Consider the following 19,639-nt stretch of genomic DNA (forward strand, 5'->3'; position numbering starts at 1 on the left):
GCAAAAAAGTATAAATCTACCTCTCCCAAGTGTACGAAACCAAGTTTTTTTTTTTCGGGGGAGGGGGGTTGCCTGGACCACCAAACCTTCATCTAGATCTGCCAATGAAAGTTTTTTTATTGAATCAATAACATTCAAATATAAGACTTATTTATTTGAACAAATGAATATAACAATCTGTATTTGTATCATGCCATCGCACAATGTTGATATCGCCTTGGTAAAAATAATAAAAGGGAGAACAGAAACATGATGCAGTAGACCCAGCATCAAAAAATAATGTGTAACTCAGCCATTTTGTAAAGGTATAAAACAAACAACAACAAATGAATAACAAGACTTAATTATCACAAACATATACGAATGGCATGTGCTTAAACAAGGCCATTCAGAATTCTCAATCGAATTTGCCTGAGTTCGTGACGTCATCAGTGTCATTTCCTTCCCTAAGAACAACTTGGCACAGCGCACTGAAATCGTCCATCCTGTTTTTTCTGCAAAATACCCAAAATACGATATTAAATTAGAAACGTAAGTTTTAAAAAATAAAATGTTCGAAAAATCTGGATGACACACTTAATCATAATGAGATAACCACTCTAAAGTTGAATGCCACCTTAAATACAAATATAATTGTGTTCACAGAATCTATATTGGGCTGCGTTTGCTGGGAGCTCAGTGTATAGCAAGGCCTGGGATCGACCAGATCAAACATCATGTCAATGTAGCGTCCCGCCCGCCATTTGTGATTGGTCGTGAAACACAGAAATTGCTTTCTCATGGCTTTTGAAAGTTTCTATGAATAAAGCGTTTTGAAAAGTACCAAGTTAAAAAAACGAAAGTATTAGGTTATTTATTAATTAGTTACTAAAAACGAACGATAGAAATAACTCAATGTGTTATTAACAAAATACATTGGGGGTTGATTTTCTTTTCCGTATGTATCGACTTTCATCTAAATACTGGTCACAGGTAAAAACGTGGCATTTTATTCTAAATCCATCCGATAGAGATTACATGAATTCACTTTTGGCAATTATGATACCTGAAATGTTGATGATTTTATTTTTTTCAATGCAAAAAATAAGATTTTCATTTACTTCCAATCAAAATTGCAAGCACTTATCATTCAGCATCTCTATGGAACGCCAAATTAACATATATTCAAATATTTGTACCTATCTTCAAATAATTGCACCTATCTTCAAATAATTGTACCTATCTTGAAATGAATTGAAGATAGGTACAATTGAATTAAAGATAGGTATAATTGAATAGAAGATAGGTATAAATAATTATACCTATCTCTAAATAATTATACCTAGGTACATATGAATTATACCTATCTTTAATGGAATTACACCTATCTTCAATTCAATTAAAGATAGGTTCAATTGAATTATACCTATCTCTAATTCATTTGAAGATAGGTATAATTGATTTAAAGATAGGTACAATTGAATTGAAGATAGGTTCCATTAACACATATCCACAAAGGATTTGAAGATAGGTACAATTCAATTATACCTAGGTTCAATTCGTTTTATGTCGTTGGTAAAGAATGAACACTCCCTTGGAGACAATATTGAGTATGGAGGGAAACGCACAGAACCTACAGAGCGACAACAACAAGGATGAAAGGAGAAATAAAGGTTAATTCAAAATGTGCAAAAAGCATCATATACTTATAAAAATACACATGTATATCATGTAAGTTTAACTTGTATTGCAGCCAGATGAAGATTCCGATAAACTTTCGCGCCAGCTTGACGTATGAAATGACATATGATAAAGGGAGTAGTTGTTATTGCCTTCAATTCAATTGTACCTATCTTTAAATCAATAATACCTATCTTCAATTCATTGCATTTGTACCTATCTTCAAATCAATTGTACCTATCTTCAAATGAATTAAAGATAGGTATAATTGAATTGTACCTATCTCTAATTCATTTGAAGATAGGTACAATTGATTTAAAGATAGGTACAATTCATTTGAAGATAGGTACAATTCAATTGAAGATAGGTACAATTATTTGAAGATAGGTACAAATATCTGAATATATGTTAATTTGGCTTTCCATACATCTCACTTTGCTAAGTGTTAGAGTAAATCTTGAAAGTTGTTTGTAAGAATTCAAATAAAAAGGAAAAATAGAATCTTTTACAAACAACACATACTAGGAATTCCTCTAGATCATTAATAAGTAAAGGCGAACTTCTTGTCATTGCTTATCGAAATCTACTCACACTGTACTGTTTTCGACACGGGAACTTCCTCTTCGTACAATACTGACGTCTGACACACTTTCCGTATCGTTTGAGACAGCGGAAGTCGTCTTTTAGACAGGATTTACATTTTGGTTCCGCTATAAATCTACAGGCCTGACAGGAAGTATGCTGACAAGGAAATTGGCAGTCACGTGATAGCTCCGCTACTTTGCTAAAATCATCAAGAAAATAACCTGCCATGGGTATCCATGTACATGCTTGGGAACCTTTAATCATTTAATAATTTATTTATTTGTCAAGATTTTTTCCGATACAAGATCTACTTCCTTCATTTTCCTCAGTACGAATTTAATGACCCCTCTATTCAGGAATGGACAAATGTATTTTGGAAATCTAGAGAAAATTATATCGTACAAACTGTGCGTATGAATGTTAAGTTTACCAGCCTAGGATTAACCCAAAGAAAAATGTTCTATGAGAAAAATATATAGTGCTAATAAACAGAAATCAGTGCTGCCCAGTTAGAATGTTACTGGAATGTTCGGTGAATTTTTCTTGGCCTTATGTTTGAATTGACAAATCTACGTAGAATTCAGTCACCTATTCTAGTTTAATAAAACCAATGACAAATTCATTTAACTCCATAAAATACTATGGAATAAGAAACGCTTTGGTGTGTATTATGTATAGAGAGTCCTTAATATGTGATAAAACAATAAATAGAAGGATCTTTTGAATCTGTAAATGATACTTGAGGTTTGTACCTCAATACTTCACACATCGAAGAATATACTTGTGTCAAATCTGTGTGATGCTATGAAGTCTTTCACCGAGAAAACCCTCTTTAACGATAATAATGTCAGAAAGTAAGAGGTTCATAAAATTGCCAAATGCTGTCCTCTTTCCAAAACCTCATGATTCTTTCTTAAATGTACTCACATGGCACTGCATATTGCTCTGGGGTGTTCACGGCAAAATTTGGGCGAACACTTGGGTCGGCATTTCTGCTGTGGCTTCGGAGCATCTTGTATATGTGATGGTACTATCAGAAACAAAACATGACATTTCACAATCAAAGTAATCTAATTAGGTACTTTTGTGATTATTAAGTCAATTTTTTTTTATAGCAAATCTATATAATTTGATATTTATCATTCATATAGGATATACGCAATGAAGATGAACATGGCCGTATCTAGATTCCTGACGTCGTGACTTTGGTTTACCCTCACAGTTATGCACTAGCTCGTACATCACCCTGCTAATACTTATTCAATATCAGTTATCATTAATCACCTTCATCATTTGATTCTTTCTGCACTCTCCAAATCCGCTCATCATAAACACTGTCAAAATGGATGCTGGAGGGCACCCAATGGTGCCCCTAAAACCAAGTACATTTAGTGCAGTAAAGCAGTAAGCTGGATTTAGATCTTTGTCCAGAGTTTATGGAGCTATCTAAATAGTCTACAGAGGTTAGTTATACACCGGGTTTTTAGATAAAAAAAAAAGAGTTGATGTTGATGCGTGCGGTGCATGTTATAACCTTTATAGAATTATTTGGGCTGAATTCCGACCACTTTAAACCAGTCATGTACGTGTTTCTTATCATTTTCTTTGGGTCGATGCTGTCATGTACTGTTTGAGAATTGAAAATTAATTGTTAATTAATGACAGATATTTATTTATTATTATTTATTTATTTCAAATGTTATTTGAAAACAAAGTTTTCCTAATGACAATAATATTACTTTGCTATATCCATAATCCGTTATATCCGTATAAGGAATTCATTAAATTTATATAGCTGGGGATCCAAGATTACTTCGCTATATCCGTGAATTTGCAATAATCTGTGTTCATACTAAACGAGTTTTACTGTATTCGGTTTGCATGTAATATATAGAATAAAGATACTTAGTACGTTTTTCACAGGTTAAATGCTGAGTTTTACATATTAGTATTTTATGCTTTAGTTGTTTACAAAACACATGAAACCTTCACACTAATATGGTATAATAAAAACGATTTGTCAGTTTTCAGTCTGTTTTGTGTAGTGACTTAGAGAAGCGAGACTGTCTTGTGATGTGTGTAGCCGTTGAAATGTATTAGGTTAACGTTCTCGATGTACCATGTTTGATGGCTGTGTGCAATTAGCTTACTATATGTGTTTAAAGTTTAAGAATGGGAATACAGTGTAAGGCAAAATTAAAAATGTAGACTATTAAACAATAGAATATAAATTCATCAAGAGAAGATTTTGATAAAGTTGTTCAAATGGAACTCTTAAATCAATGTCATCTTAAATGAAAGTGTGTCATACGGTGACAGTACTTGTAGATCTACACATCCTGCTTTAAATCCTACATTTATTTTTGTTTCAATTTTGGGGACAAAAACATCAACATTCGGTCATCAATGGAGAGAGAGAAAGAGAGAGAGAGAGAATTAGACCATGGAAATAGTCGATATCCCGTTTCCACAAATAACGACTTGATAATTGCAAACGGTGTTAATCGGTGAAACTGAGACATAATAAATAAAAGGAATCCGAAAATCACTCATAGAATCAACCGCAATGACAGCTTAAAACAAAAGCAGTGGCATTTAGCTGGATAAGAGAACTGCACTAACTAAGTTGTAACTATATTGTTGTAGGATATTTTGGGGTATTCTCTCTACCAATTGACGCCACTGGGACCAATAAATGCCTCGTTCCGCGCTTCTTTCGTCATGGGAATTCCGGAATTTTTTATTCAATTGTCCAAAAACAGATAAAGAGTAAAATATGCCATTACTATAATAGCAGATCCCGTTGTTTTGTTTTTGGAGAAAGTCTGTGTTATGTCATCATCTTAAGGTATTCCGTCGCTCAATTTCAGGAAATCAGCAGCTAATAAAAATTATTTGAACGACACCGAATTCACAGTGTGTATTTACTCACATCGCTTCTCCAAAGTTCATTGATAATACATTGTACATGTAAAAAATGTACATATACTAGTAAATCCTAAATACGTATAGGGGAAATTTTTGAAAAATCAAATTTATTCAGGAAACGCGACCAAAGCACAAATTATATATTTTCTTCTTAATAATTGATCAACATATATATTTTAGAATAGAAAACTATACCGGTAGGTATCTAGGCGTTCGGGGAAAATTGCATTTTTTTTTTAAATTTATTTATCATATGATTTTGTTTGTTTACAATTCACTTCAGTTAAGTTGTTATATAATACATATATTATAGCATTAAAAGAATGTGATATCATTGCAATATATATATGTACATGTATTGCAAGACCATTTTTTAAGACTTGAAAGAACAATGAATCATATTTTAAAGATGCATGAAATGAAAATTGCAGCACAAAAAATTAAAGTCAAGCTTTATTTTGAGACATTCAAAAAAAAAAAATCATTTTCCAGAGTTATTGTTCCTGACTGAGGAGCAGATAACCTTAAGAATATGTGTTAGTTTGTGGACAAATATATAATTACTTACATACATATTGTAGATTACGAATAAAGAATAAACATTTGACCTATGTCATACACATGTCAATTTTGTCTCATATTGATTACAATTTACTGGAGTATTTTATATTCGAACACCTCTCTAACATTGTAGATTGCTCCAAATAAGTTCACACTTCTGTGCAGACTTGGGCTTGTTATTTGACATCGTATGAACATGTGTTTTTTACGTTAAGAGAACCATTTTTAGCTCACCTGAGCCGAAGGCTCAATTGAGCTTTTCTGATCACATTTTGTCCATCGTCCGTCCGTCCGTCTGTTAACTTTTCACATTTTTGACTTCTTCTCAAGAACCACTGGGCCACGTTTTACCAAACTTGGTACAAAGCATCCATAGGTAAAGGGGAGTTTAAATTGTTAAAATGAATGGCCAAAACCCCTCGCAAGGGGAGATAATCAAGAAAAGACAAAAATAGGGTGGAGTCATTAAAAAACCTTCTTCTCAAGAGCCACTGGGCCAGAAAAGCTGACACTTATGTGGAAGCATCCTTGGATAGTAGAGATTATAAATTCTTAAAATCATGACCCCCGGGGGTAGGGCAGGGCCACAATAGGGAATCAAAGTTTCACATAGGAATATATAGGAAAAAACTTTAAAAATCTTCTCAAGAACCACTGGGCCAGTAAAGCTGAAACTTATGTGGAAGCATCCTTGGGTAGTGTAGATTATAAATTGTTAAAATCATGACCCCTGGGGGTAGGGCGGGGCCACAACAGGGAATAAAAGGTTCTACATAGAAATAGGCAAAAACATTAAAATCTTCTTCTCAAGAACCACTGGGCCAGAAAAGCTGAAACTTATATGGAAGCATCATTGGGTAGTGTAGATTATAAATTGTTAAAATCATGACCCCCGGGGGTTGGGCGGGGCCGCAATAGGGAATCAAAGTTTTACATAGAAATATATAGGCAAAAACTTTAAAAATCTTCTTCTCAAGAACCACTGGGCCAGAAAAGCTGAAACTTATGTGGAAGCATCCTTGGGTAGTAGAGATTATATATTGTTAAAATCATGACCCCTGGGGGTAGGGCGGGGCCACAATAAGGAATCAAAGTTTTACATAGAAATATAGGGTTAGGAAAAAACTTTTAAAATCTTCTTCTCAAGAACCACTGGGCCAGTAAAGCTGAAACTTATGTGGAAGAATCCTTGGGTAGTGTAGACTCTAAATTTTAAAATCATGATCCGTGAGGGTTGGGTGGGGCCACAATAAGGAATAAAAGTTTTACATAGAAATATTTTAGGAAAAAACTTTAAAAAATCTTCCTCTCAAGAAGTAGTGGGCCAGAAAATCTGAAACGTATGTGGAAGCATCCTTGGGTAGTGTAGATTCAAAATTGTTATAATTGTGACATGGGGGAAAGGGGGGGTGGAACGACTAGGCCACAATAGGTATTACGAAGGAGGAAATCTGTTAAAGAACAGCAACACCAAAGTTACTCAGGTGAGCGATGTGGCCCATGGGCCTCTTGTTTTATCATGCAATTTTATGTTGAAACTAAATACTTAGACACTGATTGACATGTATTTTATAGAAGGCAATACCAGTATACATCCTATCAGATTGCTTAAAAGTGAAAATCTGTCTTCCATGTTTGTTATTTTTCGAGCATGCAAAACTTATAAGGATGTTTTTATTAAAGGGTGGTTTTATTGGACATATTTCAGAAAAGAAACAAAGAAAAGGCCAACCCATACACCAAGCCCACATTAAACAACGACGTATCAATCATTAGTCCTTCTCAATATCAAATATTAGTACATTGTGTATTCTACAAATCTAATTTTTTTCTTCAGTGTTCTCTGAACTGTTTTTTTAAAAGATCAAATATATTTATTTATCTATATATAAAAAAGAACTTTTGATTTTACCTGCAATATAAAAAGATCTCTTTATGTCAAATTTGAGATTTTGACATTTTTGAACCCCTTAATTGAAAATACTACAAATAGAATAATTTTATTTTATGTAACTACATATTGCAGATGATACAGTTTATGTAAACTTGTGCATTTATATGTTGCATGTAAGTGTCCGATTTGCTTTAACAACATTAGTTACGGGATTTACCCGATATTCTGTTTTTAATTTATTTGGGCGTTTTTCATACTCTAATGACGAAAAAGTAATAAAGTATACATGTCTACTCATATTAGCAAAAATCAGGGAAAAAAAGAAAATTAGGGTTGGGGAGTTGACAAATAACTTAGTTATGAAACAGTTTATCACATACACTGTAAATTTAAAATAATAATAGTAATACATTATTCGTAACACGCGAATCAATTTTTATACAGAAAAATTCTGTACGAAGAAAAGATTGGCACTTTCCAAATCACAAAACTATGCATTTTAAACAATTGTAAATCTTAAAGTTTGAGAGTGTCGAATTTCTACCCTTTTCTGCTAACGGAGATTAACTTTAAAATAATAACAGACAGACAGATTGACTGACTGACTGACATGAAGCATATACTAACCTAAAACACATTTTCCCTCGGGTTGGCGGTCCGTGAATTTCTGAGGGTCCTGAATTTGACAATAAAGTCCTCTATCACATTTACCGAGATAATTAAAATCCCCACCACACCGCTCCCCCGACACCTTAGCACAGGTCGGGCAGCAACCACATATCCCCGTGCTGATACCACCTTTACAAGTCAGCTGGGAGGGTTTCCGGGGGCTACAGTGTATACGTTCACAGGCGGGGCACTGGAGTCCAGACCCTAGAGTCACTAGCACCATGAAAATTCCTGGGGGTAACAGCGAACCGAGCACCACCATGCCTCCACGCAGTGGTTCCTGTGAGGGAATGTACCCACTTACACTAACTAGAGCCCGGGGCCAAGTCACGCGGAAAGGTCTGGACCATGATTCTGAAGTCGCATCATCAAAGATAAAAATGACTGGCACGTTCGGGTTATAGAGTCTTTGAAGTTACTTTTCCGAAAAAGAACAAATGGTTTCCATTGATAAAAACCTAGGCCCACCCACACGCTGAGCGGGGGACTTTTCATTAATGTACTAAAACGGGGCGTGTTTACGGTACTAGGATGGACCAATGGTTTCACTAAGCAGTTCATTTTCTGGATGTAATAAATTCCAAGTGTGACAAATTTTGATTCACAAAATCATCGCGGCTACTTCAGGAGATTTATTGAATATTTTGGGGTCTCTCTGCCAGGTTTGTGAGTGTTGGGCACACATCATTAAATATAAATAGTCTGAACAAACAGGGCTACCTCTTGAAATACTTACCCACGAGTATAGAAAAATTGTTTCTATATTATAACGAAGGAAAACGTGGTAATTAACATTCTTATTTAAAACCTCCCCAAAATGCAGTCAGCTGTATAAAAATTAGAGGTCTACTGCTAGGGTAATATATGCTATCGTTACTTTCTGATTAATTGTGTTATTTTTTTTAAAATATACATTAGAGGTTAAGACTAAAATGCACCAGAGAAGTTAATTTTTAAAAATATAATTCTCTCTCTCTATCCCCCCTGTACCTTACACGTTTACAATTGATATAAGATTAATTTGGTTTTTCCGTGATGAGTAAATTTTTAAAATTGACACAAAAAGCAGGACACCCAAGTGGAGGAGGGTAAAAAACAAAGTTTGACACGTTAATACCCGACTAATACAGCACGGAAATATCATCCAGTTTTTGTTTACATCAAGTGCAGAAAATCAGTGATTTACACTATATGCACTGTCATTTGAGTATTCGATGAAGCTATTTTCTTCTCACTCTTATTTTAAATCAAACCAGGTCAAATTCGCTTAAACAACAATTAATTATAAGGGTGTAGTCTTTTATGGATAAGTAGTAACTGTTGTATAGATACTGACTTCAGTACAGTGGAAGCACTTCTAACTCGTAAATTTTCCAGTATGTATATAAGATAAGATAAGATAATTTTATTTCCAATATATATAATAATATATATTTGTGACACCCCCCCCCCCCCAAAAAAAAAGGTTAGAAACAGAGAAGACATGAAAATCTTAAACACTTTTTTTTTCTGAAGACAAATTTCATTCTTCAGTAGTGTATTGAAAGTTTTCATATCATTTGCGATGTATTGTACTCTTGATTAATCCTAAGAAGAAAGCTTCAAAGTTGTATACAGAGGTTAAATTGTTGGACCTTTGCTACTATAGTCATAATACATGAAAAAAAAATTATGCATGAAAATCCCCAAGTCTGCATGGCAGGTCTGTTGGAATCAATTTTTCGGGGGGGGGGGGCAGCTAGACATCTTTAGTTAGGGGTATACTGCCATGCAAAATTCCTTGATAAGCAAAGTAAGAAAAAAATCATCAGATCTTATTGTTGAGAAAGTATATCCATAAAGTACCTTAAATCGATAGTAAACTAAATATTGGCCAATATTAATGGCGATGTGTCTGCATGGCCCATTTGTAATGAGGGGGTTATTATTGGTCATGTTTGACTTTGGTTTATGGTCATGGCACGTCTAAACAAAAAAAAACTTCTAGTTTTTCATGACCGAGTTAAAGACTGGAATAGAGTTTTAATCCCTTAATCCCTTTGGAATTCATGCTCCGTATAGTGTCAATTCTCAGTGACTACTTTCCCGTAAGGAGTCTGAACATTACTTGTTCAGTGCGATATTTAATGACTAGGTTTCGGTCACGGCACAATTACTCTGTGTCTTCATGCTGTTTACCTCCAAAATTGTAATTAGGAAGTTGGAAGTGCATGAACACACCTCTAGAAGAAACTGAAAGACCGAAAACGTGTCCGTCCCCGTTTTTCCATAAAAAACAAGATGTGTTATTGAAACACGATGCGCCCGGCTGCAACAAAGTTCGAAAAAGCTATTTTTTGCACATTGGTCACAGTCATGGTCACAAGGTCATTGATCTTGATGTCATTTGAAAGAACTTAATTAGGGGAGTACGCATACCAAAAATAGTCTCTATCTCCTATGGTTCAGAAGTTATGGCGAAAGTTCGAAAAAGCTATTTTAGCAGATAGGTCACAGTCAAGGTCACAAGGTCATTGAAATTGGTGTCATTTGAAAGAGCTTATGCATACCAAATTTGAAGTCTGTTCAGTTATGGCGAAGGTTAAAGTTGACAACAGACAGACAGACAAACAGATGAACAGACAGGACAAAAACAATATATGCCCCGGATCTATCGATCCAGGCGCATAAAAAATAAATGATACAATAACTAATTAATGCTTTTTTTTATCAAATGAGCAGAATAAAGTAATTTTTCGGTTCTTAATTAAAAACACGAATATATCCCTCATAAAGCTTTTACAACTGTGTTTGAGAGACGGGACTAGAGTCTATGGCAAGAGGTCTATTTTTGAGTTGTATTTTCATCCTTTAGGGAAAAAAACACAAATTAATAAGATGAAATTTTTCAGTCAAGTTTGAAAAAAAAAAGAAAAAGATAATGTTAATACATTGGCAATGTATTGGAGAGGTTGTCTCTCTTTATACATTAAAATTATATAAGGAAAGTAAGAATGAATCACAATGATTATTTAAGACTAAATTTACTTATTTACTTATTCATGAATATAAACAACAGGAACAAGATTTCTAGCCGTTGGAGTTAGCCTTGGTTGGGAAGGGGGTGGGGTGACACTTTAAAAAAAAGTTAATGGAACTAAAAAAAAAACACCGCAAATCTTGTAATTTTATCAAAATGTTCTTAATTTTAAGGCTAAATTCGTCATTTTATGATCCTTTTAGGGCCTAGATTAAAGGAGTGAAACCAAATCGAAGAAACTTAAGTAGTCGGGATAGGGATTCCAAAAATTTTAAACATGATGTCAAAAGTGACGTCATAACATAACAAACTAAATAAAGATGGTGACCACAGAATGTTCCACTTGAAATTTTTGCTTTTTGTTGGATTTTGGTATGTTTAAGTAGGCAAGAATGATGACAATTGTAAAAATTTCAAAATGCATCAACTGTACCTGCAGAACTGTAGCTCTCCGAAAAAAAAATTGACAAATCGGCATGCAGCTAAATCAACTGGTCTGTAAATTAACGCATGTATATTTATAAATTATTCAATACATTGTATTGACCTAATTTGCACTCTTCAAAAGAATAAAAACTTTCATTTGATATATAAAATGAATTACGGGTAGAAGTCTTCGAGGACTAATGTTTATCTTGTTTTTGCTGTCAGTTGTAAGGTGTTTGGTGAGGATGGGAACCAGGCTGGAAGAAATCAGCCGCCAAATAAAGGTATGGTTATCTCTCTTACCATATTTCCATGTAGGCCTATGCAGTATATGTACATAATTACAATTTTACACTGTATGCATACAGTATTTCATGGAAAACTCATTTTAAAATGAAAACTTTGTGAGGTCAATTTTAGCTTAGTTAATGTCCATGATTCTGTTTACTGAATGATGAATCATGCACCATTGTTCAAATTATCTGGTCTTTTTATGCTGTACAATAGTCACCAGCATATTGTAGCCTAACTTGTAAACATCTGTAGCATCCGAAGAACCATTTTGATAACTACATACTCTGTATTCTCTTGAATAGGATCGGATTGCATCCGGCGGATAACAACACAAGTGGCTCGTTATTTTTGGAAGCTGCAGAGCCGACGGATCGACTACCGAGAGAGAAACAACCGGGTGTTTGCCGACATCCCTTTCCTTCATCTGACGACTGTTTATGGCTGGACAATGCGAGGGAAGCAGGGGCGGATATCTCAGGCGCGGGAAGATGGCCGGGGGATCATCACGGAGTATATGATCCAGTACCTGAATAGCGACGGAAACTGGACGTACATTAACAACTCTAAGACTGGTAAACAGGTAATTCAAATCGACATAATAACAACTCAAAGACCGGTAAACAGGTAATTCAAATCGATAAAATAACAACTCAAAGACCGGTAAACAGGTAAATCAGATCGATAAAATAACAAATCAAAGACCGGTAAACAGGTAATTCAAATCGATAAAATAACAACTCAAAGACCGGTAAACAGGTAATTCAAATCGATAAAATAACAAATCAAAGACCGGTAAACAGGTAAATCAGATCGCATAAAACTGGTCGTACATTAACAACTCTAAGACCGGTAAACAGGTAAGTCAAATCGTATAAAAACTGGTCGTACAGTGTACATTAACAACTCTAAGACCAGTAAACAGGGTAATTAAAATCGTATAAAAACTGGGCGTACACTAACTCTAAGACCAGTAAACAGGGTAATTCAAATCGTCTAAAAACTGGACGTATATTAAATCTAAGACCGATAAACAGGTAATTCAATTCGTTTAAGAACTGGACCTACATTTACAAATCAAAGACCGGTTAACAAGTAAGTCAAACCGTCTAAAACTGGAAGCATGTTAACAACTCAAGGATGCATGGGTAAACAGATAATTCTGTGCAAAACTGGACGTAGTTAAGAACTCCAAGGCTCTTATACAGGAGCTAAAACGTTAAAAATCTGGACAAACATTAACAGGTACCTCAAACCGTGTATGAAGCAAAGCTTCACTTCAGAAGTTTTTTTTTTATCAGATAATTCTAAGTGTTTTTTTAATTTCCTTCAAGAAAATGCACAATTTTGTTTTGATGATAGATTTTCAACATATATACATTTACATCAAATATCATCCAACAGTTATAAATATAACTTGTCTACGTAATTTTCAGATTTTTGCCAACCTTGGAAACATTGCCGTCCCTGACACTATAACGAGCGTCACTCTAGCTAACCCTGTGACGACGCTGGTGTTACGCGTCATTCCTGAACTCTGGGATGGCGTCCCCTATATGATGATGTCAATCCAGCACTGCGCAGACACCGATATAGCCGAAAAGAACCCGATCTTGCCCCTACAGCTTGCACACAACTCCGTGAAGAAAAATCTAGAGGATCAAGTGAAGAAGAAGATCCAGAATAAGATTTCCCGCCTCCAGCAGAAAGTGAAGCTGATGAAGCAGAAGATGGCGCATCAACATCAGCATCATAATAACAAGGTCCAGACAATTCACCGAGGGGGAAAGGCTGGCAAACATAAATCTGAAAATCACAGGACTAATCACAAGAAACAATTTAGTAAAAGTAAACATAGGAAACCTAAAAAAGTGAACAATAAACAGACGAAACAGAATGGAAATCACAAAGCTGGAGACAAACACTCAAAATCAAACGTTAAACAAACCAAAGAAAGACGGAACACCAGACAAGGCACGCTGGTGGACTATCATGGGTATGGTCTTGCAATTGATGACTTTGATGGAAGACTGAAACGTGAACAAGGGAAGGATGCCAAGAGTAAGGATACGGACAAACATAAAACCCAGAACAAAAATCAAAGACGGAAGGGTAAAAAGACAAAGGGAAACAACAAAAACTCAAAACAAACAAAGAAGCCAGAGAGAAAACACCGGAAAAATGATAAACAACATGGGAAAAGCAATAAAAAGAAATCTCACAAAAAAGTTGCCCCAAAACAACCCAAAAAGCAAAAACCTAAGGGAAAACATAAAGAGGGGAAATCACACCCAAAGAAGAGCAAAAAAATCGATCGATTGTCCAAGAAAATTGACAGAACAGTTAAAAAGTTAAATCAGCTGAAGAAAGAAATTCATGATATAGACAAAAAACCTCCAAAGAAAGGGTCAAAGAAGGTCAAGGTCAATAAGCCGCAGACACCTACACCGGAAGTGACGAAAAACAACACGGTTAAGACCGAGGCTGAGAGTGTCGCACCTGCCAAAAACCAGCCATCACAGAAATCAGAAGCAATGAAACAAATTGAGAAACAAGATAATGTGGTCACCAAGACTGCTTGTAAGTTAATGTTATTTCATTACGAGCTTATAACAGGGATTATTTTCAACAGTAAATCTTAATATAAAATAAAACATCAATTTTTCAAAATTTTATCACTTACTCGATAAAAATTTCCCTATTGAAGGGGTATAGGACCCTGTTTCAAAAAGGGTCAATTAAGTCTTGTTATGATATCACATATGCAAGAAATTTCAGAAGTGGTGAATTATTAAATGATTTAAATTATCGTTGGTAATGTTTTAGACGAATCCTGTCGGCTAATGCCCGTCTGGAGATATGGCAGCACGAATTTCCAACCAGACGACACGTTTTCCGCGCTAGCTGACAACAGACAAGCCTGGCGAGCTATGTACGGACTGGGCATTCAGCCATACAGATTTAGAATCCCGGAGCGGTATCAAAAGTCCCGAAATCAGAAATACTACCTGGAAATTGATTTTAAGAAAATTACAAATGTTTTTGGGTTGAAAGTGGCCGGAAGTAGCTCCCAGGCTCAATGGGGCATTATAACAAGGTTCTCTTTATATCACAAAAGGAAAGAATCAGATCCATGGCAGGGTTACGTAGATCATCTTAACCAGCACCGGGTGAGACAACTTAGACAACTACGTCATACTTTACAAGTAGATATTTAAATACTACAACAATAATAATACTTTATTTTAACTTTAGTAATTCAAAGAACATAGCAGTTTATGTGAATAACTTTTTGGTCTCTTCAGGTATTTGAAATTGGTTCCCGGGAAAAGGGTAACGCGCATGCTCCGTCTGTGTTTAAACTTGATGTACCAGTGACGGCCAAGGCAATCCGAATATATCCAGAAAGATGGGTTTCGGCACCCCTCATGGTTGTAGACCTCCTGACGTGTGAAACCAGCTATAAACACTAAAATATTCAAAGTTGAATTAACAACTATAAAGAATTCAACACAGATTGGAAGCAAACTATTTTAAAAATCAATATAACTGACAAAAGCATTACTTTTGTATCCCACCATCCACTATTCAACATCTTTTACCCGAAAAGTTAAAGTTGTGACTCAAATAAAACCTTGATCTTTACTCAGTAAATTTAATAAACTAGTACAAGTACAAGCTATAAATAATTTAATTGATTTTATTCCTTAGCACAAGACTGTAATTAAGTCCCACCCTCTTTGAATCCACTTCATTAATCACTAAATCCCCATTGTCCAGTATAGAAGTCGTCATCTCTAAGAAAGGTTAATATTTGAATTACTGAATCTAGCAGACAATGCAAATAAAAAACAAAACAGCTGATGCTCTCGGTCGTTCAAACTCCAGATTGATTTAGAAAGAAGGCTTTGGAAGGTATTGTTTAAGAACTATGCTCGCTCGTTAAACATTTATCTTTTTAAAATTTAAAGAAAAGATAATTGCAGTATGTCTGAGCGTATTGTTAACTAAGAAAGTCAATTGTCTCTTGATGACGCCTGCATTTAAAGGTTTTCTTCAATCATCTTCTTCCTTGGTCGCGACTCAGAAGTTCTAAGATGTACCGAACGAGATTAACTTCAGTATTTGCATATAATTAAAACAGTGAACTTACAGTCTCCTTTTCTATTAAAAACAAATATTTTTAGAGTTCGAAATAAAGTCGTCGCGAATACATAATTATGTCACTCTAAATATTTTTAGAGTTCTACATGTATGTCACTCTTCCCCCCCCCCCCTCTCTCTTTTACCCCCGAAAAAACGACGTAATTTTACATTCCTTACACAGTGCATGCATATATATATATATATACAGGAATTTGGTGATCAACCATAAATAAAGTTCAGTAGAAATTAAATTGTTGATGAAGAATATTTTTTTCTTTTAGTGTGAAAATGCTTCATCTATGTTACAAAAATCAAAATTGTTACGAAACTTTCAATAAAGCACAGGTAAATCCCTGTATTGATTGCTCAGCATTACCTGTCGTTTGAAACCAAGGTGACAGGTTACGGTGGTAGGCAGATCAATAGGCCGCGCGCATCGGAACGCGCCGAAGTCCGCAGACGACAACTCTTAGAAACATCACCAGCAGCCGAAACTCCTCAGGACGGTAAGTACTCGCAAAATTTATCGTTTTTTTTACAAATTTAGGTTAAAAATTAATTAGGAATTATCGAACTTTTCTTTTAAATTATATGATAAATTACAGAGTACAAAAAAAAAATAAATAAATAAATTTTTGCCAACCCGTACAGCGAAACTGTAATTATTAATTTACATCTAGCATCGAATTCCAATCTTCAGAGGAGAGTTTACTCAGAAATCGACAATTTCTATCCAACGCCCCCTCCTTTCAAAGTAAAACGTGATATTACAGTGATGCTACCATTTGTTTTAAGAGTATTTTATATTGAAAATGGCATTTCCACCAAAAATTTAATAAATCCAAATATCTGTTCTACTGATTATAATATCAAATTTTGCAATTTGATATTTTTCAGGTTTAAAAATTTCTTTAAAATATTTGTTTAATTAGGCAAGTAAATCCAAAGTTAATATCTATAGGGATTTATAATTTGCACATTTTTTGTATTTGTTTGGAGTTCTGATGCGATATTTAACTTCATGGAAAGTGGCAAAAAGAAAAAAAGTGGTAATTAAAAAAAGTCATACCTGTCGAATATACGGGGCGATATCAACCGATTTCCATATTACTAGTCTTAAAAAAAAATCACACAAGATCCAGAGTTGAGTGGTAAAACTTTAAGAAATGAATTGATGAAATATATTGAGATAACGAACAGTATATTCAATCTCAAAATTCCATACAACAATACAAAATTGGAGCAGAGCAAACACGGACCTCCAAAACATCAAAGGTGGTATCAGGTGCCATGGAGGAGTGAGCATCCCCTACTGAACGGTTACACCCGCTGTGTGCTCCCTGTCATGGACAATAAAAGAAAATCCTTTGTCAATTTAGTGTATTAATAATGGACTATCATATGAAAAACGTCAGCATTTGACTCAATGATAAATTTAATTTGCTGACAAGGTCATTATATTGACCAAAGAACTTACAAAATGATGACTTAAAACGGTATAATTTTCTGCAGTATGCGTACATTTACAAGTTGGTAAATCATATCTACTGAAATTGAATAAAATAAGTAAACGGTTAACAAACTATGTTCCTTACAGAAATATTTACTGAAACACGCCTTGTTATACATTTAGTTTATAAGCAATTTTTAGGTATGTTTTGGTAAAATTTTGAAATAATATCACTTTTTATGTACACTCTTGTAATACTAGTATTATCTGTCTTGAAGCCCCCTCTCTGCACAAGAAATAAAGGTATCTTTTTTCAAGTAAATGTATGAAGACAGATTAGCAAGTTCACAAATTACATGCAATATAATTAATCTGACAGGCTATTTCACTTTATTACCAAAGGAAATATATACCCAGTCTTACAATGAATATCCTCTGACAGTCATACACACAAAGTGTGACCATAATGTGTAATGGCCCTTTCCTTTTTGTGATTTTAGAATAACCCTTGACATTTTAGTCCAGAAAGCCGAACTGGTTTTAATTTTTACATAATGCGCATGTATTCTAAGTATGGCGAAATTTTAGGTTCAAAGAAGTAATCATTGATCCTATTTTATATGTCTCTGAGACTCGTCATGGCCGTGTCTTGCGCATCTTGATTACGCAAGTCTCGTTTTTTTGATAAATATACTGTGTCAGATATCTATTGAACAAGATATGTCCTAAGCCCCCTTTGGTAAATAAAACCAGTTTTAACCAACGGACAAAGGGTTTACTTTAATAAATTTGAAACAACAAAAAGTATAATGGCGATATTGATATGTCGACAATGGGAACCCCATTACTCCGGGCTATTGACTTCTCTATAAATGTTCCAAATTCTCATTACCAATGTACTGCTATCGCCGATACATTTTGAAAAACCAATATCGTCTTTCATTTTCAACGCATCAGTTAAAGTAACGATTGACAGACCTGTAAATATTGAATGTTAGCTTTGTTTTTCCATTTTGAATTTGCAAATGTAGAAATGCAAGGCAACATTAATTGTGTCCTTTGAAGTTTGTTAAATGACAAAATGTAAAATTCTCTTAGGGATTTTTTTTTGTTTAAATTTTGGTAAATATTTGCCAATATCAATAAACAAACATTGTTTTCTGAATTACATCGGATCAATAGACTTAATCGTCATGTTATCGGGATGGGAAAACTAGGAAATTGTCAAATTGTTAATTTTTTTGTATTTATCTCTACATAGTTATTCATTCTTTTACAAATTGAAATATTTTAAAATTTATATTCATGACTTTCATGAAAGATTTTGTTAGCTAGGGTCTGAACAGAAAAATCTTGTTTCAAAGTTTCCCGAGTAAATCAGGGCACGTTGCGCCTACGTAGATTTTGAACGATATGCTAGCGTAGGAAGGGTCCCCTCCTGTCTTATGCTTGGTACCAAATCCAGATGACCCTTATAGAATACCGCTTCACGTCATACGAAATTCTTTCATTAAGTTGGGTTGTTTTCTGCATTTAAGCAAATTAAATGTTTTAAATCAGCATATATCACCTCCCTTTACTTTGCTGAAAAAAGTTATTACTTAGATATAATAACATTACTAGGTTAGCTGTCCATTCATAGATATCTACTTAGCGGCTAACACCTTTAACGCACCCCGCACGACGTATTCTGACCTATTCATTCGCCGAGCAGGTGTGCATTGTCTGCAATCTTTGGAACAGTTTCATCTTGTCCCCTAATTTATTAAAACCCATTTTAAACTTATTCTACCGAGGAAGGGGAAAACTGAATTTATGACCCAGTTCATATGACTAAGTTGGAAGGGTTAGCAAAATTATAAAAAGTCATGTTTTCAACAACTGCTATAAAATCGAGGTTCAACAATTGCTATTGGAGGTTCAACAATTGCTATTGGAGGTGCAACGATTAACTGCAGTATTTTTGGAGGTTCAGCAACTGTAATTATTTTTTTGGAGGTTCAACAAATGC

At 34.6% G+C, this 19,639-nt stretch overlaps 2 protein-coding genes across 2 annotated transcripts; one reads left to right on the plus strand and one right to left on the minus strand.

Moving 5' to 3' along the window:
* Positions 1 to 133: 133 nt before the first annotated feature.
* Positions 134 to 8,977, minus strand: LOC134235305 (insulin-like growth factor-binding protein 1). Its single transcript, XM_062717438.1, has 4 exons — positions 8,255 to 8,977; positions 3,172 to 3,274; positions 2,251 to 2,443; positions 134 to 494 (listed from the first exon to the last, which is right to left on the minus strand). The coding sequence occupies exons 1-4, from the start codon at positions 8,556 to 8,558 to the stop codon at positions 447 to 449; spliced, it is 648 nt and encodes a 215-aa protein (XP_062573422.1). The 5' UTR covers positions 8,559 to 8,977; the 3' UTR covers positions 134 to 446.
* Positions 8,978 to 11,571: 2,594 nt separating this feature from the next.
* LOC134235381 (uncharacterized) lies at positions 11,572 to 15,973 on the plus strand. Its single transcript, XM_062717518.1, has 6 exons — positions 11,572 to 11,687; positions 11,967 to 12,025; positions 12,338 to 12,615; positions 13,469 to 14,612; positions 14,859 to 15,202; positions 15,338 to 15,973. Exons 1-6 carry the CDS (start codon positions 11,650 to 11,652, stop codon positions 15,503 to 15,505), a joined length of 2,031 nt encoding a protein of 676 aa, XP_062573502.1. The 5' UTR covers positions 11,572 to 11,649; the 3' UTR covers positions 15,506 to 15,973.
* The last annotated feature ends 3,666 nt before the right edge of the window (positions 15,974 to 19,639 follow it).

The sequence above is a fragment of the Saccostrea cucullata genome, unplaced genomic scaffold (genome assembly GCF_032062105.1).
Source record: "Saccostrea cucullata isolate Sc308-1 unplaced genomic scaffold, CSIRO_AGI_Scuc_v1 ctg601, whole genome shotgun sequence".
Classification (NCBI taxonomy): Eukaryota; Metazoa; Mollusca; class Bivalvia; order Ostreida; family Ostreidae; genus Saccostrea; species Saccostrea cuccullata.